The 25,770-nt window shown below is 44.5% G+C and overlaps 1 protein-coding gene across 1 annotated transcript in view; it reads left to right on the top strand.

Moving 5' to 3' along the window:
* Positions 1–24,886: 24,886 nt before the first annotated feature.
* The window catches only part of LOC144497639 (uncharacterized), a 36,346-nt gene continuing 35,462 nt past the window's right edge, over positions 24,887–25,770 (top strand). Inside the window, exon 1 of the mRNA XM_078219082.1 lies at positions 24,887–24,944. Coding sequence (XP_078075208.1) covers positions 24,887–24,944 — 58 coding nt within the window. The remainder of the gene's footprint in view (positions 24,945–25,770) is intronic.

Below are 25,770 nucleotides of genomic sequence, written 5' to 3'. Positions count from 1 at the left end.
GGCGACCTAATAGAAGGTTATAAAATTATGCAGGGCATAGATAGGGTGAACAGTTGGAAGCTTTTTCCCCAGGTCAGAAATGACAAACACAAGGGGTCACAAGTTCAAGGTAAGGGGGCAAGGTTCAATACAGATATGCGGGGGTTGTATTTTACACAGAGGGTGGTGGGAGCCTGGAATGCACTACCAAGCAAGGTGGTTGAGGCAGACACACTAGGATCATTTAAGACTTATCTAGATAGCCACATGAACAGACTGGGAATAGAGGGATACAAATGGATGGTCTAGTTAGGAACACATGATCGGTGCAGGCTTGGAGGGCCGAAGGGCCTGTTCCTGTGCTGTATTGTTCTTCGTTCTTTGTTCTTTGTTCTTTGATCGGCTGAACAGTGACACAGGTTCCCTATAAAGAGAGGAGGCTTGCCAACTGTGGATCATTGAAGGGAAAAAACACATTGCTCATTCATCTGTCAGGACAGGAGTTCAGAGGAAACATGTGAACAGGATGTGGGCTTCGCTGTAAGGGACTGGCTGCTCTGGGTGATAGAACTCACTCTCCCCACATCCCCCAACATAGTGTTGAAAAAGTGTCCTCTCTATCTGCCTCTCAACTCAAACAGAGTCAGGAAGTTGTCATTTTGTCTATCAGCATTGACAGTGTAACGATAAAGGTTGTTTATAATTTAACATATCCAACTTTGCATATTCACAATCGCCATCCATCTGTTAACCTGACACTGAAGTAAACACGCGCATTACAAAAGCTGCAAGCTGAGTAATACAGTATGGAGGATTATAAACATAACTGGAATACATATCTGCCTGCCTACCAAATGTGCCTGTACAGTCTGCTACAGTATTGCGACCACTGGCACTGACCGTGGGTGGCACGGTGGCACAGTGGTTAGCACTGCTGCCTCACGGTGCCAGGGACCCAGGTTTGATTTCCAGCTTGGGTCACTGTCTGTGTGGAGTTTGCACATTCTCCCTGAATCTGCGTGGATTTCCTTCGGGTGCTCCGGTTTCCTCCCACAGTCCAAAGATGTGCGGGTTAGGTTAATTGACCATGCTAAATCATCCCTTAGTGTCAGGGGGTTAGCAGGGTAGATAAGTGGGTTTATGGGGATAGGTCCTGGCTGGGATTGTTGTCAGTGCAGACTCGATGAGCCAAATCACCCCCTTCTGCCCTTTAGGGATTCTATGATTCTATGACCAGGACATTATATTGTTTGGAGAAAATTTCCATCCTCACTTCTTCTGATGTATCCTCGGCTTGGCATTATAAGGTCATCAGCACAGAGGTTCTGGTGTTTGCTGATATCATCAGTATATGCTTCTTGCTAAGTCAATACTATCTGCACTAATTCTGTCACGTTTGAAAGATGCTGGCCATCTACCAAAAGACCCTCTAAATGTGAACTAGCCACTGGATTACAACCTTCCGGATATACTCTGCGACAAGGACACTTGTAAGTGAGACCCAGATTTAGGGATGTACAATAATTGCAGGCTTTGACCGTGATGCCCACATCCCATGCAAGAATAATTTCTTTTTAAATTCTAAATGAATGTCCATATAGTTCCAAGTCAGGATGGCGTGTGACATGGAAGGGACCCTATAGGTAGTGGTGTTCTTATGTGTCGCTCTTGTCCCTCTGCGACCTAGAGGCAGAAATAGCGGGCGTCAAGCTCTGACTTAGTTCTTGACAACTGCATGGCCTCTTTAAGTGCACATTTTTTTCTATCCATGGGCGTGGCTAAGTCGCCTATTCTATAAGACCTGGTCGCTGTAACAACCACAGCCTGAAAAGAGGTAGGTCTACATTTTTTCAGCTGTTTAATCTTGTCCCCCCGACAACCCTGCCCCTACTGCCCTACTGTCTTTTAACACCACCCCTACACCACTCGCCCTCCCCTTGCCCAGTCCACCCACCTCTTCCCCAAACTCTGGCGGAACAATTCTCTAACCAGCTCGCTACGGTCAATCCCTCCACCGCCCTCCTCCCCCCAACGTACCCCATCCTCCCTCCGGGCAACCCACCAACCAATTCTTAATCAACACTATCACCCCTCATCCCTAGGTCAGCACCTCCCCACAAAGCCCACACTCAACAACTCTCTAACCAGGTCCCTCCTGTCAAACACTCACCGCCACCCGCATCTCTCCCCACTCAACAGCCCTAACCACTCCTCACTTCAATCTTTAGAATCATAGAAACCCGACAGTGCAGAAAGAGGCCATTTGGCCCATCGAGTCTGCACCACCACAACCCCACCCAGGCTCTACCCCCTTATCCTGACATATTTACCCGCTAATCCCTCTAACCTACGCATCCCAGGACACTAAGGGGCAATTTTAGCATGGCCAATCAACCTAACCCGCACATCTTTGGACTGTGGGAGGAAACCGGAGCACCCGGAGGAAACCCACGCAGACACGAGGAGAATGTGCAAACTCCACACAGACAGTGACCCGAGCCGGGAACCGAACCCAGGTCCCTGGAGCTGTGAAGCAGCAGCGCTAACCACTGTGCTACCGTGCCGCCCTGGGGGTACTTGGGAGTAACCGGAAGTTTGGAGCACTCAAATGGGGTCACAGGTAATCATTTTGAGAATTGAACGCTGCCGGACATATTCCATTATTTTTCCCATATGAACTTCTACTTCAGAATTAAACTCATGAGTTAAACCTTAACTTGTGCAAAGTAACTTTGACATAAGACGAACGCTAAACTGCATTGATTCTGGGTTCTATTAGTCGATGCAGGTCCTTAGGCATTGCGTAATCTGTGCAACTCCGAGCCTGAGCCAAACCTCGTGTTATCCTCATTCCGGAATCTAATGGGACATGAAAATCTCTCCTTAAATTCAATTCAAGTAATTGTGATCCAGGCGTTTATTACAAACACTTACTAAATGGTTATCGCGGCCCAGAAAAGCACCCTTAACTCGAACCTCCCAACCGTTTTATTGCAGAAGAACCTTACGTATAATTTTGTGCACAGTTCAGTAAAATAACACTCATTGTACTTTAACGCCACTATGGCACTAACTGGAAATGATTCATCTTTCACCTGGCAACATTTAACACCACCAAAAGGTCAGTTTCTGCAGTTCCATCAGTTTTTTAGAAAGAGCAGCACTGGTTTGCCACAAGATGGAGCTTTGAGCGTTTGGGCTATTTCCAGCTGCAATACCCTGGCCGGTGAAGGCCACACATAATGGGCCCGATTTTACCAAAGATTCGCGCCCGAAAACATGCGCGAAATCACGGTAAATTCAGGTGTCGGGCCTTTAATGCGATCTGCACCCGAATCCAAGCAGATCGCGGCTTTACCGACACCCAATTCGGGCGTGGATCCGGTCCGTGACCGAATCGGGTGACCCAACGATTTAAATTCATTAGCATGTATTCAAATCGATTTCATGAACTGCCCACCCAACTCTACCGCCAAATCCCACTTTACCACCGCGCGGCCCAATCCGGATCCGCGCTTTTAACTGCTAAATAAAAGTCGGAAGCCGGCGCTTCCTCAGTGAGGGTTGGCGAGGAGGTAGGTGCATGGCGTCCGAAAGCTCTCCGGTACTTACGAGTGTCTTGTAGTCGCAGCCATTCCGCCGTCCCAGGTCGGAGGCGGCTCTGCGAGTGTGTTCGAGGGAGGGGCGGAGGATGGATCTCTGGTTGGGAGGCGGGGGGAGAATGGATCTCTGGTTGGGGGGGGGAGGAGGAGGAAGGAGGGGGGGATGGATCTCTGGTTGGGAGGGGGGAGAATGGATCTCTGGTTGGGAGCGGAGGGGGGGGAGGATGGATCTCTGGTTGGGGGGGGAGGAGGGGTGGAGGATGGATTTCTGGTTGGGGGGGAGGGGGGGGAGGATGGATCTCTGGTTGGGGGGGAGGAGGGGGGAGGATGGATCCCTGGTTGGGGGGGAGGAGGGGAGGAGGATGGATTTCTGGTTGGGGGGGGAGGCGGGGGGGGAGGATGGATCTCTGGTTGGGGCGGCGGAGGGGGGGAGGATGGATCTCTGGTTGGGGGGGTGGGAGGAGGGGAGGATGGATCTCTGGTTGGGGGATCGGAGGGGGGGGAGGATGGATCTCTGGTTGGGGGGGGGAGGACGTAACCATTCCAGGCACATAAACCATTCATTATCTTTACTGTTAAAGGATAGGAATTGAAACATTTGAATGTTTTAATTCCTATCCTTTAACAGTAAAAGCATCTCTTTTCAAATTATTGTTACACTTTAGAAAGTTAATAAACTAATTTTTCTGCATAAACTACCATTACATTCATTTGATCTAAACTACTAAACTTCTGACACTGTTTAAGTATATCCTAGATGTTCCTGGGACTAGAAATTCCTTCTAAAGAACTGTTGCTTCAGGATATATGCTACAAGTACTGGGATTGTTATATATTTATTTTACAATATGTTGATGGGGAGACGTCTCTGTGACAGCAGGAATGAACAGACACTCAAAATGATATGGATGTACTTTGTTCTGTGTGGTCGAAGATTCTCAGAAATACACATTTTATTTTTCACTTGAACCCTGCAAGTCGACACAATCAGCCCAAAATAATCCAAACAGCTCATATTCATTACTGAGACAAAAGCAGACAGTTGAAATAGATGCAAGTGTAATCTTTCGACAAAAGCTTTGAGTTTAATAGCATTATCAGATTGTTAGAACAATATTTTCTCTAACAAGAGCAGGTATAATTATTGCCAACTCTTCCATGTGTCAGAGAGTCGCTCTCTCTGCTTTTTTTTCGTTCCCGCCCGGGCGCGCTGCTTCAGATATTTTTCGAACTGCGCATGCGCAGTTCAGAGCTCCGATCGTTCCGGCAGCGCTAAGCCCCGCAGATCGGACTGGAGCCGGCTAAAAGCGTATGGGTGCACTGAAAAGTGGATTTCGAGGTCAGATTCGGCACTTAGAATCAAAATGGTAAAATCGGGCCCAATGTCTTATAAGTTCGGCCGCTATCCATCCAGAATGTCTGCCCCTCTTCCGCCGCTATGTTCATCGCCTGGCTGTCCCTGGAAAGGGAGCAGCCATGTTTGCTGACATGATTAAGGTTTTACATGCCTGGTGGACACCCCCGGGGGCTGGGTTTCTTTGTCAGCTCCTTCTGTCACATTTTATTTTAATGTTTTAAGTTTCCGGTGAGGTTCTGTTCACTTTGATGCGGCTTCTTTTGAAGAGGTTGCCTTTTAATTTATCCATCCATTTGTCGATTTGGTTTATTTGGTGACCTACAGTAACACCTTGTTTGGTGAGATTCCAGCCCACACCCCCGCATCGCCGCAAATACAGTTTTGCATTTTCAGTTTTTACTATTCACCACAGGGTCACGAACAATAAGCAAAGGCAAGGGCAATGAGGAATAGGCAACACATTCCGGTCGTGCTACCGCCATTCAGATTCACAGAATGGGAGCAGCACGGTGGCACAGTGGTTAGCACTGCTGCCTCACAGCGCCAGGGTCCTGGGTTCGATTCCTGGCTTGGGTCACTTTCTATGTGGAGTCTGCATGAGTTTCCCCCGGGTGCTACGGTTTCCTCCAACAGTCCGAAAGACGAGCTGGTTAGGTGCATTGGCCGTGCTAAATTGCCCCTTAGCGTCAGGGAGATTAGCAGGGTAAATATGTGATGTCACAGGAACAGGGCCTAGGTGGGACTGTGGTCGGTGCAGACCCGATGGGCCGAATGGCTAACTTCTCCACTGTGGGATTCTATGATTACTCCCACAGTCCAAAAAACATGTTGGTTAGGTGCATTGGCCATGTTAAATTCTCCCTCAGTGTACCCGAACAGGCACCGGAGTGTGGCGGCTAGGGGATTTTCACTGTAACTTCATTGCAATGTTAATGCAAGCCTACTAATAAACTGACAACAACGAACTTTTAGAATGAAATTTTTAAAAAAGAATACCCGATTTACTTGATAAAAGGGCAGAATCTCTGAATTAGAACATGGAGACAAGGGAAGACCATTCAACCTCTTGAGTCTTTTCCGCCATTGCTCCATTACTGGTCTGTGTTTCAATGTCACTTCCGAGTCATTCCCCAATATCACTAAATACCTGTGAGTAACAAAAAACCTAGCAACGCCAGACCTTACATTAACTATTTGCCTGGCAGTGTTTGTGGAAGGGAGTTTCAGAATTCAATCCTTGCGCAAGTGATCTAGGAAAAATCCTAAAACAAAATACAATAAGATTTACTTTCTCTGATATAGATATGATCAGTAATGTTTATGATATTTGGACATTACGTGTGTAATGTTACAAAATCATGCACCCATCAACATGTGACACGCAATTCCATCGGCTTCATGCTACATAACTTGAGCATTGGTAAAAAGAGAGACATACCGTTGAAACTTTCCATTTTGTACTCAGCAGGTTTCATTCTCAAGAATACCAAATCCCAAACGGATAAACAATTTATAATGCATGGGAAGAGGGTGCTGATTGGTTGCCAAGTGGATTCGGATTGTAGAGGGGTTGCCATGGAAAAAGCACCAGGGAACAGGTAACTGCCAAACCTTTGCACAGATTCAACTGTGCAGAGTTACTGATTGGTCAGGGTATTGCCTTGGGGAATGAATAAGGAAATGGCACAGTGGTTAGCACAGCTACCTCACAATACTAGAGATCCAGGTTTGATTCCCAGCTTGGGCCACTGTCTGTGCGGATTCTGTACGTTCTCCTCATGTCTGCGTGGGTTTACTTCGAGTTCTCCGGTTTCCTCCCACAGTCCAAAAGACATGCTGGTTAGATGCATTGGCCATGCTAAATTCTTCCTCACTGTACCTGAACAGGCACTGGAGTGTGGCAACGAGGGGATTTTCACAGTACTGTCATTGCAGTGTTGATGTAAGCCTACTTGTGCCAATAAATAAATTGGTGAAGGGTTATGTCCAATTCCCTTTTGAAAGTGACTATTTGATTATTCTTCCACACCCTTTCAAGTAATGCAGCCTGTGGAAACATTTGCCCGTATCTGCTCTCAATACTATGAACATATATTAAATTTCCTGATAGAATAACGTCAGGCTGTCTAACAATTGGACAAAACTCAAATTCATTTTCCTTTGGGATGTAGAGTTCTGTTTAAGTTACTGCAGCACCAGCACCTTGCCCCCAGCCCGAGAACTCCCTCTCAGGACTGTTCTTTTTGGATATTCTCTCCATGTTTGCCTTATTACCTTGTTTGTTTATTTACGGGATATGGGCCAGCTTTTATTGCCCATCCCAAACTGCTCTCAATTTTAACGGGCATTTGGGAGTCAGGATTTCGAAGACAATGGTTTCATTATTAGACTTTAATTCCAGATAATTATGGAATTCAAATTTCAGCTTCTGCCGTGGTGGGATTTGAAAGCGGGCCCTGGGCCTCTGGCTTTCTAGTCTTATGATAATACCACTATGACACCGCCTCGCCTACGCCATGGGTGTGTAGTCACGCTTCATCGTGATATGTGATCTGCATTTAAAAATAAAGCAAACTTTGCCGCTCCATGTTAACCTAAGTGGTACATCTTTACTTGTTCTAAGCTGACAAGATAAACTTCATAGCAGAACGTCTGCGACTGTGTCTGCAACTGATCTTGTGCAGAGATGTGTGAATCATCAGATCTGCAAATCTCCACAAAGGGCAGCATAACTCCAGTCTGGTAATGACAACTGCAGTATTATTCCCACATCATTTCTGGCCCAAAACAAGAATCAAGTGACAATACATTAAGATCCAATAGTTGATCTGAGAGGAGTGTCTTTTTCCCCATGTGTCAACTTTACCCTCAAAGATCCTGGTACTCAGTGTCCGTGTGTGTAGAAACGTTCTGTTTTCCAGCTCTGGGTTTGCTGAACATCTCATACACCCTCCATCTACCTTGTAAAGTTACTTTCTAATATTTTACAATCTTAGTGGACCACCGTTCCCTTCTCTAATATGTGCCATATCGCATACTCTCACTTCGACTTTTCACAGAACAACAGGATGTGACTGCAGTAAAGCCGTGACATTTTAACTGACCTCAATGAATGGCAACCAATTAACCTGTGACATGGAAACATACATAAACAATAGAAGCAGGAATAGGCCATTCAGCCCTTCGAGTCTGTTCCGCCATTCGTTATGATCATGGCTGATCTTCAAATGTAATACCCTGATCCTGCCTTCTCCCCATATCACTTGATCCATTTAGTCCCAAGAGTTATATCTAATTGCTTCTTGAAACCCGGATAAATGTGTAGTGGTACATTTTGGCAGGTCAAATGGGATGAAGGAGTATAATATCAAGAGTAAGACTCTTAGCAGTGTAGAGGATCAGAAGGACCTTGGGGTCCGGGTCCATAGGACTCTTAAATCGGCCTCGCAGGTAGAGGAGGTGGTTAAGAAGGCATATGGTGTGCTGGCCTTCATCAATCGAGGGATTGAGTTTAGGAGTCGGATGATAATGATGCAGCTTTATAAGACCCTCGTCAGACCCCACTTAGAGTACTGTGCTCAGTTCTGGTCGCCTCATTATAGGGAGGATGTAGAAATTATTGAAAGGGTGCAGAGAAGATTTACAAGGATGTTGCCTGGATTGGGTGGCATGCCTTATGAGGATAGGGTGAGAGAGCTCGGTCTTTTCTCCTTGGAGAGACGAAGGTTGAGAGGTGACCTGATAGAGGTGTACAAGATGTTGAGAGGTATAGATCGGGTGGATTCTCAGAGGCTTTTTCCCAGGGCTGAAATGGCTGCTACAAGAGGGCACAGGTTTAAGGTGCTGGGGAGTAGGTACAGAGGAGATGTCAGGGGTAAGCTTTTCACTCAGAGGGTGGTGGGTGAGTGGAATCGGCTGCCGCCAATGATGGTGGAGGCAAACTCAATAGGGTCTTTTAAGAGACTTCTGGATGAGTACATGGGACTTAATAGGATTGAGGGTTATAGGTAGGCCTATATATAGGCCTAAGTAGGTAGGGACATGACCGGCACAACTTGTGGGCTGAAGGGCCTGTTTGTGCTGTATTTTTTCTATGTTCTATGAAATCACACAAAGATTTGGCCTCAATTACTTTTTATGGTAGTGAATTCCACACATTCACCAACTTCTGGGTGAAGAAATTTCTCCTCACTTCAGTTTAAAAGGTTTAACCTTATCCTCAAACTATGACCCTTAGTTCTGGACTCCCCCAACGTCGGGAACATTCTTTCTGAATCTACCCTGTCTTATCCTGTCAGGATTTTATAGGTTTCTGTGACTTCCCCTCTCACTCTTCTAAACTCCAATGAATATAATCCTGATTGATTAATCTCTCCTCATATGACAGCCCTGCCATCCCAGGAATCAGCCTGGGAAACCTTCGCTGCATTCTCGTCATAGAAAGAACATCCTTCCTCACATGAGGACACCAAAAGTGAACACAATACTCCAGGTGTGGCCTCAACAATGCCCTATGCAATTGCAATAAAACATCCATATTGCTATCCTCAAATTCTCTCACTCTGAAGGCCAACATACCTTTTTCCTTCTTTACCGCTTGTTGTGCTTATTTTCAGTGATGGATGCACAGGGGCACCAAGGTCTCGCTGAATATCCACCTCTCTCAATTTATACCCATTCCAATAATAATCTGCCTTCTTATTTTTGCTACCAAAGTGGATAACCTCACATTTAGCCCCAGATGCATTTATACTGCACCTGTCATGCCCATTCACTCAGCCTGTCCAAATCATGCTGAAGCATCTCTGCATCCTCCTCACAGTTCACCCTCCCATCCAACTTTGTATCATCTGCAAATTTGGAGATAATATATTTAATTCCCTTGCCCAAATCATGAATATATTATGTGAATATTTGGTGTCTAGCATTGATCCCTGTGGTATCCCAGTAATCACGGCCTGCAAATTGGAAAAATACTAATTTATTCTGATTCTTTGCTTCCTGTCTGCTAACCAGCTTTCAATCCATCTCAAAGCACTATCCTCAATCCCATGTGCTTTAAATTTAACTGTGTGGCCAAATTCCCCTCCAATTCGATTTTCAAGTTTGCTGACGACACCACCACAGTGGTGAGACAGAGTACAGGAATGAGATAGAGAATCTGCTGAACTGGTGCGGCAACAATAATCTCTCCCTCAATCTCAGCTTAACGAAGGAGATTGTCATCGACTTCAGGAAGCGTAGAGGAGAACATGCCCCTGTCTACATCAATGGTAGAAAGGGTCGATAGCTTCAAGTTTTTAGGTCTCCAGATCACCAACACCCTGTCCTGGTCCCCCCATGACGACACTATAGTTAAGAAAGCCCACCAGCACCTCTACTTTCTCAGAAGACTGAGGAAATTTGGCATGTGAGCTACGACTCTCACCAACCTTTACAGATGCATCATAGAAAGCATTCTTTCTGGTTGTATCACAGCTTGGTATGGCTCCTGCTCTGCCCAAGACAGCAAGGAACTACAAAAGATCGTGAGTGTAGCCCAATCCATCACGCAAACCAGCCTCCCATCCATTGACTCTGTCTACACTTCCCGCTGCCTCGGCAAAGCAGCCAGCATAATTAAAGACCCCACGCACCCCGGACATTCTCTCTTCCATCTTCTTCTGTCGGGAAAAAGATACAGAAGTCTGAGGTCACATACCAACCGACTCAAGAACAGCTTCTTCCCTGCTGCAGTTGGACCTTTGAATGGACCAACCTCGCATTAAGTTGATCTTTCTCTACACCCTAGTGATGACTGTAATACTACATTCTGCATTCTCTCCTTTCCTTCTCTATGAATGGTATGTTTTGTCTCTATAGCGCACAAGAAACAATACCTTTCACTGTATGTTAATACAGGTGACAATAATAAATCAAATCAAATCAAAAATCAAACTTTACATAGTAGTTTGCTATTTGAGGCCTTGTTGAAAGCCTTCTTAAAGTCTAAATAAACCACATCCACTTGTTCTGCCTTATCAACTCTACTGGTTACACCTTCAAAGGATTCCAGTAAGATTTGTCAAGCATGATTGCCCTTGTATAAATCCATACTGACATTGCCTGATAATACGACTGCTTGACGAATGCTATCCTGTGAAATCCTTGATAATAGACTCCAGCAAATTCCCGACTACCAACGGTAGATTCAGTGGTCTATAGTTCCCATTTTTATCTTTACCTCTCTTTTTGAATAGCGGGCTTACATTAGCTACCCTCCAATCTGTAGCAACTACTCCAGATTCCAGGAATTTTGGAAAATGGACACCAATGGATCTACTATTTCTAGGGCAACTTCCTTCAGTAATCTGGGATGAAGATTATCCGGCCCTGGAGACTTATTCGCCTTCGGTCCTGTTAATTTCCCAAAAACATTTCCCTACTAATACTGATTTCCTTAAGTTCCTCACTAAAACTTGTGTTTCTGAGAACTTCTGATATATTATTCATGTCTCCCTTTGTGAAGACGGAAGCAAAGTGCAAATGTAGTTCCTCAGCCATTTCTTTGTTCCCCGCTGTGAATTCTCCCATTTCTGACCGTAAGGATTCATTTTTGTCAATCTTTTTCTCTTTACAGACCTATAGAAACTTCTACAGTCAGTTATTATGTTTCACACTAGTTTACTCCCATACTCTATTTTTCCCTTCTTAATCAAGCCCTTGGTCCTCCTTTGCTGAAATTTTAACTGCTGCGAATCCTCAGATCTAATGTTTTCTTCTTACCAATTTGTAGGCTTCTTCATTGAATCTAATTTCCCTTGTAAGCCCATGGTTTGGTCACAGTTCCCTTTTCACTCTTGCACCAAATAGGAATAAACAGCTTTCAGAGTTCACCTATTCATTCCTTGAATGCCTGCCATTGCCTGTCCCCTGTCCATCCTTTCAGCAATGTTTCCCAGTCCATGACAGCCAACTCATGCCTCATGCTATCATAGTTATATCTGTTGAGATTCATGACCCTGGTCTCAGAAGCAACTACCTCATCATGATAAATAATATTACGGTCTTTCATCCGCGAGGGCAACTAGATTGCCAACTAATCATATCTCATTGCACATTACCCAGTCCAAGATGCCATGTTCTCTTGTTGGCTCCTCAACGTATTGATCCAGAGCACCATCCTGTATCCACTCTGTTGTTCCATTGCTCTGCTCAGCAATTTCAGCTGTGATATCTTAATCTTCTTGACATTTGCAGTGAAAGCGCTGTAAGTTGCAGAGCAAGTGATCAAATTGCTTTTGAAATTATTTTTCCGTTAACTGTCCATTAAATATGTAGTCACAGAGCAATTTAGTTTACAAAACACAACATTTGCCAATCGTTAGTGACTTCACAATATGTAACAACATGCATCACACATGAGTACATCATAAATCCTGTGCTTAGTATAACTTGGAATAAAATCCTAATCAGAAATTGTTTCTAACAGCCCTGCAAAGTCCTCTTTGCGAACATCAGAGGACTTGTGGCAAAATTGGAAACTGTCTCACAGACTAGTCAAGGAACAGCCTGACGTAGCCATGCACACAGAATTGTACCTTACAATGTCTCAGATACCACCATCTCTATCCCTCGGTATGTCCTGTCCCACCAGCAGGACTGGTCCAGCAGAAGTGGCGGCATAGTGGTAGACAGTCAAAGATTGCCCTAAGAATCCTCAAAAACGCCTTCGGATCTCATGAAACCTCATGAACGGAGCAGTGTTGCTTCAGATGGATTGTGCGATAATTGAGAGGAGATTTTCAGTGGTACTATTGGAAGGGAGCAGGGAATTTTGCCTCGGTGTCCTGGCTGATTTTCACCTCTCGATCAACATTACAATGACAGATTAGCTGTTCATTATCTCACTGCTGCTTGTGGAAGCTTGCTGTTCGCAAACTGGCTGCTGCATTATCTTCACTAAGGCGGTGAGTACGCTCATGGCTTACCTGGAGAGTTCGGAAGTCCTGAGGTCATAAAGGGCGCTATGTCAATGCAATTTCCTATTCCCTTTCTATGCTGTAAAGCGACAGTGAGTTGACAGCCCGTTTTACTGCTCAGTGATACTGTGTTTCTCCATCGATTTGCTTGAAGATGCCACTATTCATTGCAAGGACAACAATTCAGTTTATCCAGAAACTCAACATGATACCATGTGGGGAAATAATACGTTTGGTATTTTCCCAACAGCCAGCAGTGGAGGCTGTAGATTTTATTCTTTCAGGGCAGGTGGGCAATGCCGGCAAGGCCAACAGTTCAAACACTTCCCTAATTGCCCTTGAAAAGGTGTTGGTGAGCTGCCTCTTACAGTCCAGGCGGTGTAGTTACAGTGTTGTTAGGGAGGGCCATTGAATATATTCAAGGCTGAGTTGGATAGACTTTAGACTGGCAACGAGTTATGCTGGGATAACGGAGAAATGTGGATTTAAACCATATCAGATCACCCATGATTTTATTCACTGTTGGGATAGGCTCAAGGGGCTGAATAGCCTACTCCTGTTCCTACTCCTGTGGCTTTATTTAATTAACTCGTACATTACAGAACAAAAATGCATATTTTATTTTCTTTATTCACTCATGGGATTTGGGCATTAGGGGCAAGGTCAGCATGTGTTACTCATTATTTCAGAGGACAGTTAAGAGTCAGCTGTAGGTCTGGGGTTACATGTAGGTCACATCTGGTAAGGATGGCAGATTTCCTTCCTTAAGGAACATTCATAGAATCACAGAATCCTACAGTGCAGAAGGAGGCCATTCGGCCCATCGAGCGTGCACTGACCACAATCTCATCCAGGCCTTATCCCCATGACCCCATGCATTTACCCTAGCTAGTCCCCCTGACACTAAGGGACAATTTACCATGACCAATCCACCTAACCTGCACATCTTTGGACTGTGGGAGGAAACCGGAGCACCCAGGGGAAACCCACACAGACACGGGGAGAATGTACAAACTCCACACAGACAGTGAGCCAAGCCAGGAATCGAACCTGGGCCCCTGGCACTGTGAGGCAGCAGTGCTAACCACCGTGCCACCGTGCTGCCCACAGCATTCACGTGCTAGCTGAGTTCTTTTACAGAAATCAGTCGTAGCTGCCATCGTTATCCTTACTGAGACTGACTTTATATTCCATTAAGCGAATTTACGGGCATTATCATTTCAAGCTGCCTGAACGCCAGTTTTGTCTCCTGCTCCGGCTTTAATCTTTAGGTCCATCCCAGTCATCTATTTCTCCCTGGGAACACTTAAACATCCAGTTACACTCTTGACCCAACCTGACACGGGGATGTACCAACACCTAGAAGATGTCACAATTCAGCATCTACAGCCACATCAACATTAGAGCAGTTAACCAGATCCATCAATCCAGAGAACAATCAGAAGCAGATCCCACCACAGTCCCTCCCATCCAGCGGCTCCAGATCACATCCACTCCCCTCTTCACCCACCACCCCAACTCCGGTGCTTGTCTAATCAAGCACAGGCGCTAGAGTGGGTTCTATCCCCAGTCAGTCCTAAGATTAGGAGTCACTCACCAGAGGAAGGAGCAGTGCTCCGAAAGCTCATGATTCCAAATAAACCTGTTGGACTTTAACCTGGTGTTGTGAGACTTCTTACTGTGTCCACCCCAGTCCATCATGTCTCCACATCATGGCTACCTCTCCTTGTTTACTTGTGATCAAATCTGTTTGTTTTTAAAAGATTTTTATAATGCTGCAATATTTGCAGATTCAGTTTTCATAATCCAGTGGGATGAAGGATGGGCGGATACTCTAAATAGACAGCAAACCTCTCTCTCAGGCAGCAGAGACCACGGTGGCACAGTGGTTAGCACTGCTGCCTCACAGAGCCAGGTACCCAGATTCTCAGCTTGGGTCACTGTCTGTGCGAAGTTTGCACATTCTCCCCGTGTCTGCGTGGGTTTCCTCCGGGAGCTCCAGTTTCCTCCCACAGTCCGAAAGATGTGCTGGTTAGGTGCATTGGCCATGCTAAATTCTCCCTCAGTGTACCTGAACAGGCGCCGGGGTGTGGCGACTGGGGGATTTTCACAGTAACTTCATTGCAGTGTTAATGTAAGGCTACTTGTGACACTAATAAATAAACTTTAAACTCAATCCACAGTGGAGATATCTTAAAAATAGGCAAAGAATAAAAAATATAGGAATTCAGAATGCAGCAAAAATGCAAATGGCCGAGCCTAGCAGTGAAAGACTGCATGCAAATTCATTGGAAAAAGTTAAGTGGTGATAAAACCTGCAGGAAAATTCAGAAACTATTGATCAATAGGAGAAAATTATCAATTAACAGTAGCAAGGAGATTGATTTTGCTGCATTTATTGAATAACTAATGATGTAGTGGATCAACTAAATTATCTTGAAATATATACTTGTCTAAGAATTAGCATGTAGTCACAGTTCCCAAAATATTCTGTTTTCGATTACCAGGAAAATATTGTTATCCCATTAACTACAAGAACTTAAGAGGTTGGAAACTCTAGTTGAATCATTTTCTGTGAATTCTTACAGACATTGAGCTGTAAAAGTGGCGGATGTTGGCAGTTTCAAAGTCACACTCTGTCGAAAAGTAGGACACCACTGGTGAAAAGGGACTTCCACAATGTACACTGACCTAATTTCAGTTGGTTTTGCTTTAAAAAAAGTGCCACTTATTTACTACTTATTTGTATTCCAATGGAAATAAAGATTGGGTGATTTCCATAGCATGCGGTCACAAGACATAGAAGCAGGAGGAGGCCACCAGGCCCTTCAAGCCTGCCCTGCCATCCATGGCTGACCTATTCCTGCCCCAACTCCTTTTCTGTGCCATTTCCCCATAGCCCTCTGTTCCCTGATCTATCAAATATGTATCTACCTCCACTTTAAATGATTCTGATGATCTGGCCTCTTTAGGGCAGAAAATTCCAGAGATTCACCACTGCGAGAAGAAAGTCCAGTGCACCTCAGTATTAAACGACCCTGACCTGTCATGCCAGTTTTACCCCTGAGTTGAAAATCGATGATGGATTGACAATGGTTTTATGGCAAAATGAGGACAGAAGCATTATTATGATTTATGTTAAATCTTACTTGTAACACGAAAGCAATTATAATAGAAAGAAGTCTAATAATTAAAACATATAATTGTCGACTAGGTGTAGATTATATTCCTTGTCCTAAGGCAGACTTTCTTTACACATTATTGCTGATATCCTGAATTTTATGGATCAAGTGATAAATGGAAAATATTATTACCTCGAATATGAAATTTTAAATTATATCAACACAACACCATATAGGTCATATGGTAGAATGAGTCTTGTTGAATAAAGAAACATGCTGTCGAAGCTTTTCACCTAACACTCATCAGGACAGATGCAAAAATGCCAAATTTCAAGGGCACAACAATTCATGTTACACAAGAGAAGGATGCAGCTCGGATGGCAAATTGACTCTGATTAGTCGAGGTGTTCCCATGAACAATGCACCAGGAAACTATTGCCCCACATGCTTCCGTCTAATTCAAGGAGGTGCAAAGCTTAATGAGTTCGTGAAATACACAGCGAACATTATTTCTGCTTGAAGAGTTCAGGTTCTTGCATATGAATATATGTTGCTTCTAAAAAGCATAAGTCAGCCACATTGCAAACCGATAGATAATCTGTAATTGGCTTTCCCTTAGCACACTCCGGATTGTTCAAAAAGTGCATCCATTGCTAAATCACAACTAACTTCAGATATTACGTTATGAGTATTGCAACATGGCCTCGTTCAATACAGGTTTAATACTACGTTTAATACTCTGCCTATAGTAAACAGTCTAAGGGACATGTTGTTTGATATCATCCACCAGCCATTGTGCCGTGCGGCCGACCTACATAGCATCATGCCAGCATTGAAATTCATATGCGATATTGCACACTTGTATGGTAGACAAAACGTCATTCTGGTAGTATCCTATTAAGGCTCGTATCACTCATGTTCCTACTAAAGTTTAGCAACTTACTTCACCCGTTGCTGAAATGTTTGAGTTAACTACCCTTCCAGGTAGTTTTGGGGCACTTTTCAGGTCCGAAATTTGTGACTTTTAATCTGTTCGTGAGTTTGTGAAATACACAGTGACCAACCATCCGATCAGGGTAGCAATTGTCCTGAAGGATGTCTTTGATGTGCACTATTCCGGCATCACACTTGCATGATGAACAAATGGTTCTGGCTCTGGTTATCAGGTTACCAATAAGGCCAACCTTATAGTGGGTGGAATTGTGGGAATCCCAACACATATATTGACCAGTGAGGGTAGGCCTGGAGTAGACAGTGGTAGAGAACCCATTTCTCAACTAGCATGTTGAAGAAAGGAAGCTCATTCCACTGTTCCATTTCAAAGGTGAATTTCTAGAACAGGATGGAGCCCATTAAAGTGTTGGAGGAAATCCTTACATGCAGCCTGCAGGTTCAAATATAGCAAACTTATCATCCACATGTGGGAAATATGTGTGGAGTGGAAGGTTAGGGTTCATTCCATCAAAAACTAGTTCATTGTAGAAGCCTATGAACAGCTGGACCTAGAAAAGATGCCTTGGTAACACCTATTTGGGATAAATGGAATCATATCTGGCAAATTTCTCATTCAATAGCATAAGCCGGTTCTCCAATGTGCTGCTCAAGGAAACCATATTTGGGGATTTCTGCTGGGGTTTACCACAAGCCGACATTCTCTGGTAAATACAAGCATTGGAATTGTGATAGCTCAAAATATAGTAAGATTGTTCTTATCGACACACTTCTAGATAGGGCCTGAGCAATTTGCTCAGTGTAGAAACTTGACACTGAAATAGGGCACATCAAAGCTATCCTGAGGGATAGGTTATCCTGATCACAGCACTGATCGCTTGTGTGTCACGCAAACTCGGAGGAGTGGACCAAAGGCTTCCACTTTCAGACAAGTCCCGAGTCTACCTCAAATTTGAGCAACAAGTGAAGATAGACACTTTATACTGCTACCGTGTAGTGGTGGCAAGTGTTATATTTTCCACTAAAGGGATGTTGCAGTTAAGCCAAAAAGACGCTCTGTTTGCCACACAACTGAGTAATCATAGAATCCCTATGGTACAGAAGGAGGTCATTCGGCCCATCAAGTCTGCATCGACAATGGTCACAGCCCTATCCCCACAACCCCACATATTTACTTACCCCGCTAATCCCTCTAACGTACATATCCTGGGACACTAAGGGGCAATTTAGCACAGCCAATCGACCTAACCTGCACATTTTTGGACTCTTGGGGGGAAACCGGAGCACCCGGAGGAAACCCACGCAGACACGGGGAGAACGTGCAAACTCCACACAGACAGTGACCCAAGCCAGGAATCGAACCCGGGTCCCTGGAGCTGTGAGGCAGTAGTGCTAACCACTGTGCTAGTGTATGAATTTCATTGATGATCCACTACCAGACACATAGGCCCAACAACTGGGGGATTGTATCAAATGGCACATCCGTTCACCTGTTTGCAATAGGCTGATTGCTGACCCTACACACCCAGCATAGTTATTTTATGCCTAATATTACATTCTTTTCAGTGATCGGACAGCATTTGCTGACCAATTCCGATTCTGTTAAGAATTACACTAACAATGCATTTAAGGTTATCCATCAGACTCTCAACGTGGCTCACTTACACTTGCTAGAATCAGAGAATCCCTATAGTGCAGAAGAAGGCCATTCAGCCCATCGAGCCTGCACCAACAATGATCCCACCCAGGCCCTATCCCTCTAACCCCATATATTTACCCTGCTAATCCCCCTGATACTAATGGACAATTTATCATGGTAAGAAGTTTAACAACACCAGGTTAAAGTCCAACAGGTTTATTTGGTAGCAAAAGCCACACAAGCTTTCGAGGCTCTGAGCCCCTTCTTCAGGTGAGTGGGAATTCTGTTCACAAACAGAACTTATAAGACACAGACTCAATTTACATGAATAATGGTTGGAATGCGAATACTTACAACTAATCCAGTCTTTAAGAAACAAAACAATGGGAGTGGAGAGAGCATCAAGACAGGCTAAAAAGATGTGTATTGTCTCCAGACAAGACAGCCAGTGAAACTCTGCAGGTCCACGCAACTGTGGGAGTTACAAATAGTGTGACATAAATTCTGATTCTAGGATCGCATGATAAAGACTCAGGAGGAAAAAAGCAGAAATATTTATGTGAAATAGTGTGACATAAACCCAATATCCCGGTTGAGGCCGTCCTTGTGTGTGCGGAACCTGGCTATCAGTTTCTGCTCAGCGACTCTGCGCTGTCGTGTGTCGCGAAGGCCGCCTTGGAGAACGCTTACCCGAATATCAGAGGCCGAATGCCCGTGACCGCTGAAGTGCTCCCCAACAGGAAGAGAACAGTCTTGCCTGGTGATTGTCGAGCGGTGTTCATTCATCCGTTGTCGCAGCGTCTGCATAGTTTCCCCAATGTACCATGCCTCGGGACATCCTTTCTTGCAGCGTATCAGGTAGACAACGTTGGCCGAGTTGCAAGAGTATGTACCGTGTACCTGGTGGTTTATCATGGCCAATCCACCTAATTTGCACATCTTAGCACTGTGGGAGGAAACCGGAGCACCCGGAGGAAACCCACACAGACACAGAGAACGTGCAAACTCCACACAGACAGTGACCCAAGGTGGGAATTGAACTGCAGTCCCTGGTGCTGTGAGGCAGCAGTGCTAACCACTGTGCCACCGTGCCACTCATAAGCCACACAAATGAGCAAGGATTTGTATATTCTAGGAGAAATATCATGTCTAGACATTGCATCTTCTTTGAATTAAAGAGAAACACATGGGATAATAGTTTCTTGGTGAACTCTCCATGGCAACACCTCGACTAATCAGAATTAACTCGCCAGCCGATCAGCACCTTTTTTCATGCAGTGCAAATTGTCTCCTTTGAAATTTGACATTCTTGCATCTGTCCTGATCAGTACAAGAGGTGGAGATGCCGGCGTTGGACTGGGGTAAACACAGTAAGAAGTTTAACAACACCAGGTTAAAGTCCAACAGGTTTATTTGGTAGCAAATGCCACTGGCTTTCGGAGCGCTGCCCCTTCGTCAGGTGGAGTGGAGAAATGCTCACAAACAGGGCATACATTTTGCAGCAACATTTAAATTCTGTACTACCAAGTGGCCATGCTGGACTGGAGAAGGAAAATCGAGAATGCGTAATTTGGAATATAACTTTTACGGCTACTTTATATATTTCTCTGCACCAAAGTAACTTTAAGGACACTTTGAGAAAGATTTTCTACTTAACATACAGGCTTTCAACTGGGGCGTAAAAAGTGGTCATCTAAAATAGATCCTACATGGTGGCACAGTGGTTAGCACTGCTGCCTCACAGCGCCAGGCACCGGATTCAATTATCGGATTGTTCTCCCTGTCTGTTCTCCCTGTGTCTGCGTGGATTTGCTCTGGTTTCCTCCCACAGTCCAAAAGACATGCTGGTTAGGTGCATTGGCCATGCTAATTTCACCCTCAGTGTACCCAAACAGGCCAAACACAAGGCCAAGTGCCCACTCACCTGATGAAGGAGTTGCGCTCCGAAAGCTTGTGATATCAAATAAACCTGTTGGACTTTAACTTGGTGTTGTGAAACTTCTTACTGTGCCTACCCAAACGGGCACCAGAGTGTGGTGGCTAGGGGATTTTCACAGTTACTTCATGGTAGTGTTAATGCAAGCCTACTGTGACAATGATAAATAAACTTTAAACTTTACAGTTTCCATTCAAATCTGCCCTCAAATCTCCATAAATCATCCGGGTGACTCTAAACTCGCAGGTCATCCCTTACTAAAGGGAGCTCCCAAATTTGTGCTGGATATTTGTTTGAATTTGCAATAAAGAATGATTCTGGTTAGAATTTGTAATAATTGGTATGATCCTGAGGTATGCAGAGCATGTATAGAGGAACAGATGAACTGCATGTCACAGGTATTTTAATGTAGAAATAGGTAGATAAGGTGGTTATTAAGGTATTCCAGGTTTTTTATCTGAGGCTTCGAGGACAAGATTAGGGAGACTATGTTAGAGCTACATTATACACAGGAAACACTGTGCTGTAGTTGTAATGTCGCAGGAACTGTAACCTAGATATCCAGATTGAGGCCCAGTGGGCATGATTTGAAATGTCACAATAGCACCTGAATTGCACTAACAACCAATTTAAGATGATCAGTCAGCCTCTGTGAATGTCTCTTGCTAGAAGCTGCATATGTTCATACGCAGTGTCCTTTCCTCCACAAGTTGGTTACTGAATTCAATAAAATCTGCAATTTAAAGCTAGCCTCAGTAACACTGAAAATGAAGCTATCACTGATGGCTGTTAAAAATCCATCGAGCTCACTACTGCCGTTTCGGGAATTGAATTTGTCATCTTTAGTTGATCTGGTCAGGACTTCACTTGACTCCATATCTAGGCAATGTGGTTGAGTCTGAAATAGCTGCAAAGTCCAGTTATGGTACATGGTCCATGAAAGTCCTTTACTTGAAAACACGTCAGTGCAGAGCCAAAGTAACATGTACAGTTCTGGTCAGCACATTACAGGAAGCACATGATGATACTCCACAGCCACAGCGACAAATGTGATTTAGGAGGATGTAGGCACGAATGTTGTTGATGAGGAACGATTGAGTAAGTTTAAGTTCATTTATGAGTGTCACAAGTAGGCTTATATTAATACTGCAATGAAGTTACTGTGAAAATCCCCTAATCGCCACACTCCGGTGCCTGTTTGGATACACTGAGGGAAAATTTAGCACGGCCAATGCACCTAACCAACGCGTCTTTCAGACTGTGGGAAGCAACCGGAGCACCCGGAGGAAACCCACGCAGACACGGGGAGAACGTGCAGACTCCACACAGACAGTTACCCAAGCTGGGAATCGAACCCTAGTCCCTGGTGCTGTGAGGCAGCAGTGCTAACCACTGTGCTGCCGTGCCGCCCCGTAGTTTGGTGTTATTCTCTTTGGGAAAGAAGAGGCTGAGGGGAGATTTAATTATGGGGTCCATAATTATCGGCAATATAGATTGAGTGAATAGGGAGGACTTAGATCTCTTATTAGATAGAATAGTACCCGGAGGCAAAGATTTAAGGCAATTGAGAGAAGGATCAGCTAAATACTTTCACCCAGGGTGAGCTTGGTATTGGAACTCACAGAAGACAAGTTTGGCAGTGGCAGAGTATCTCATTATATTAAAAAGAATAGATGCATAGCTGAAGTTCCATAACCTACAGAGACATGGAATAAGCTGCAAAAGGAGCTAATGTTGGATTGTTCCTTTACAGCAGGCACAGATACAATGGGCTGTGTGTATGCATTAGATTTTCTCTGTTTTGTTAATTTGTATGTGTGCCAGCTTGACTTCATTGATTGCAACCTAAGTCACAGTAGAATGAATTTTAATGTTGCTTCTTGCTGCCCTGGTCTTGGGCAGGGTGGTGGGGGGGTGGGGTGTGTGGTGCAGAGTCGTCTATGAGGTACTGCTAATTCTGAACATAGTAGTTATTGTATCTATGGCAACATTTCTGGGGATTTAGCTGTGATTGGCGCGAAGTTCTAGCTGCTCAGTACTGTTTTCCGATAAGTTATGATGCAACCCTCTTCCGGTCAAGACAACATGTTTACACAACTATATTCTAACACCTCTTCTGGAAAAAGCAGTAGAAGGTTGGAAACAGCATCCCAGATATCTCAAAGATTTTGATCTCTTTCTTTGGGAGAGGATAGAAACGTATCGTCACTTGGCAGTAAGGACGACCTTAAGCTCATGACTTGAGCATTGCTGAAAAAAAGTGACATGCTGTTGAAGCATTTCATATTGCACTCATCAGGTCAGACACAAGGATAACAATCATACATGACATGATGATTGGCTGGCAATTAGATTCTGATTGGTTGAGGCATTGCCATATGTGTTCCCTTTGAGAATTTGTTATTCTTGTGAATCTTTCCTGATACGTGCAAGACAAAATGCTTCGATGGCATGTTTCTTTTTTAGCAATATATATAAACATATAACTCTAGAAACTATATGCCACAGAAGAAGGGCATTTGGCCCAAATTGGCCACAAAGGCCGAAGAGAGCTAAACTACTTCATCTGTCTTTGCAGCTCTTTGCTCAGAGTCTTGTAGGCTCCGGTGTTTTGGGTGCATATCCATTTTTGTCATTCATTGTGATGAGGGTTGTTGAACTTACAATCCTTTCAGACAATGAATTGCAGACATCCAGGACCACCTGGGTGAAAATATCTTCAAACTCCCATCTAACCGAATTCTATTAAATCTATGCACCCAGATAGAAATCTGTAAAAGGTTAACCACGTCCTTCCCTATTTTGTCCCCTCAAAACCTTCACACTACATTTAAATCTTCCCTCAGCCTCCGCTGCTCCAAAGATAAGCACCCCTGACTACTGGATCTCTTCTCATCACTGGAGTTCTCCATTCCATTCTGGAAACATTCAAATGGATCTCCTTTGTACCTCTTCTTTTGTGACCACAGACTTCCTGTAATGACACACCCAGAGCCCTGCACATCCCTTTATATATACGCCTGCAAGTACTGTGTTTTAAATATGATGAGGGCCTCTGCCTACACCACCCTCTTAGGCAGAGAGTTTCAGACGCCTGTCCATCGTTCAATTGCATCCAGTTTTGGATCCCACTTGCCCATGGCTCATACATTACTGACCAATCCTAATGTGGAACTGTGTCAAAAACCTTGCCAAAAATCTGTGTAAACTACATCAACTTTGCACTACCTCCTTGTTATTCCCTTCCTCAAAAATAGTCAATCAAGTTAGTCAGTCACAACCTCCCCTTAAGGTGAGCGGGTGGTTGTGGGGAGGCAAAAGGATGGCATGGTGGCACAGTGGTTGGCACTGCTGCCTTACAACGCCAGGGGCCCAGATTCAATTCCAGCCTTGGGTGACTGTCTGTGTGGATTTTGCGTGTTCTCCCCGTGTCTGCGTGGGTTTCCTCCGGGTGCTCCGGTTTCCTCCCAAAGAGGTGCAGGTTAGGTGGACTGGCCATGTCAAATTACCCCTTAATGTCCCAAGATGAGTAGGTTAGCGGGATAAATACATGGGGTTCGTGGATAGGGCTTGGGTGGGTTGTTCTGTCGGATAGTTGGTGAAGATCCGATGGGCTGAATGGCCTCCTTCTGCACTGTTAGGGATACTATGCTATCCATTGTGACTGTCCTGCATGGATGTCTGCCTTTCTAAATGACGATTTATACTGTCCATCAGAGCCTCTTCAAATAACCTGCCCATCACCAAAGTTAGACTGACCATAATTACTATGCTAGCCCTTTCTCCCTTTTTTAAGCAATAGTTGGATATTCGGAGTCCTCCAGTCCCCTGTTGCCAGAGAAGATGGGAAAATTATACCCAGAGCTTCCACTATTTCCTCTCACTCTTCAGCAGCTGGGGGTAGATTCCCTCCGGTTCTGGCGATGTATGCTGCTTCACAAAGTGGCAAGTACCTGAAGACTCCCTCAGCCACTCTCCCTCCGCCCCATCACCATGTTTATGCCACCCAACATTCCACATTCCTGTCTCTTGACCAAAATGTCGGCAATCATCCCTCTTTGTTGAAGGCAGGCGTAGAGTACTCATTAAAAGCCTCACCTACATCTTCCCTCTGCACCGATGAGTGACCTTTGTCGCCTTCAACTTACTTGTTGGGTCTCTTGTTGCCATCTGTTCTTTACTATTCAGTGCAACATAGAGAGAGGCTTTGTGGTTGAATCACATGAGGCTAGCCTCTAGCACAAAGTAACGCCTTCAGTGTTGCCTGTTGCATCTTAAAGGTCTGTTCTAGTAGCTTCAGCTTGCCCCGTCTATCTAACGCCTTTTTGGAAGCAGTATCATGTCTGCACTCAATAAAATGATCGGTGTCAAATTAATGTTGATGATTCTATTATGTGGTAAGTTCACTTGTTTCACTATTTCTGCTCCTTAATTGTATTTGCCTTGTTAGTTTGACCTCTCTTGTATAATTACTGTTAGACTGCCCCATGCAGTGAAAAGGGTTCAGAGGTCCACGTGCTATCAGCCAGAAAGAAATTGATTCGACAAAATTGGAAATAGATTATTGATTCCAAGTTTTTAATTGAATTCAAATCACATGAACAGCTGTTTGTGGAACTCAAACCAAGGATCCCCCCAAAGTATCAACGCGGATTTTCGGATTACTAGTGACATAACCACTAAGCCACAGCCTTACCCAAAAGCTGAGTGGACCAACAGATAGTAAAGGATGCTAGCGTGTGGCTCCATGTCGAAACTCTGAATTGAACCAGGAAACTTTAGATCTTCAACCTAACACTCATTTAATATCTTGGCTATTATTTAATTAGCATTTTCCATGTAGAGATGTTAGTTATCATACCATTATCTTGACTGAAATGCAATGGCTCAACATTGGAAATGACTGCTACACATTTTGCATTGAGGGTGAACTCCAATTTATTTCCCCAGATTGAGCTGTGTCATGTATGATAGCAGTTTTCCATAAATGAATAGAACCATACAATCCCTATAGTGCAGAAAGAGGACATTCAGCCCTTCAAATCTGCACCGACTCTCCGAAAGAGAATCCTATCCAGGCACCATCCCTGCACATTTACCATGGTTAATCCACCTAACCTACAAATCTTGGGACACTAAGGGGTAATTTAGCAAGGCCAATCCACCTGACCTACACATCTTTAGATACTAAGGGAAAATATGACATGGCCAATCCACCTAACC

This window comes from Mustelus asterias, chromosome 8 (genome assembly GCF_964213995.1).
Source record: "Mustelus asterias chromosome 8, sMusAst1.hap1.1, whole genome shotgun sequence".
In the NCBI taxonomy this organism is placed as follows: Eukaryota; Metazoa; Chordata; class Chondrichthyes; order Carcharhiniformes; family Triakidae; genus Mustelus; species Mustelus asterias.
Note: the sequence above shows the minus strand (reverse complement) of the source record. Positions and strands in the feature narration are given on the sequence as shown.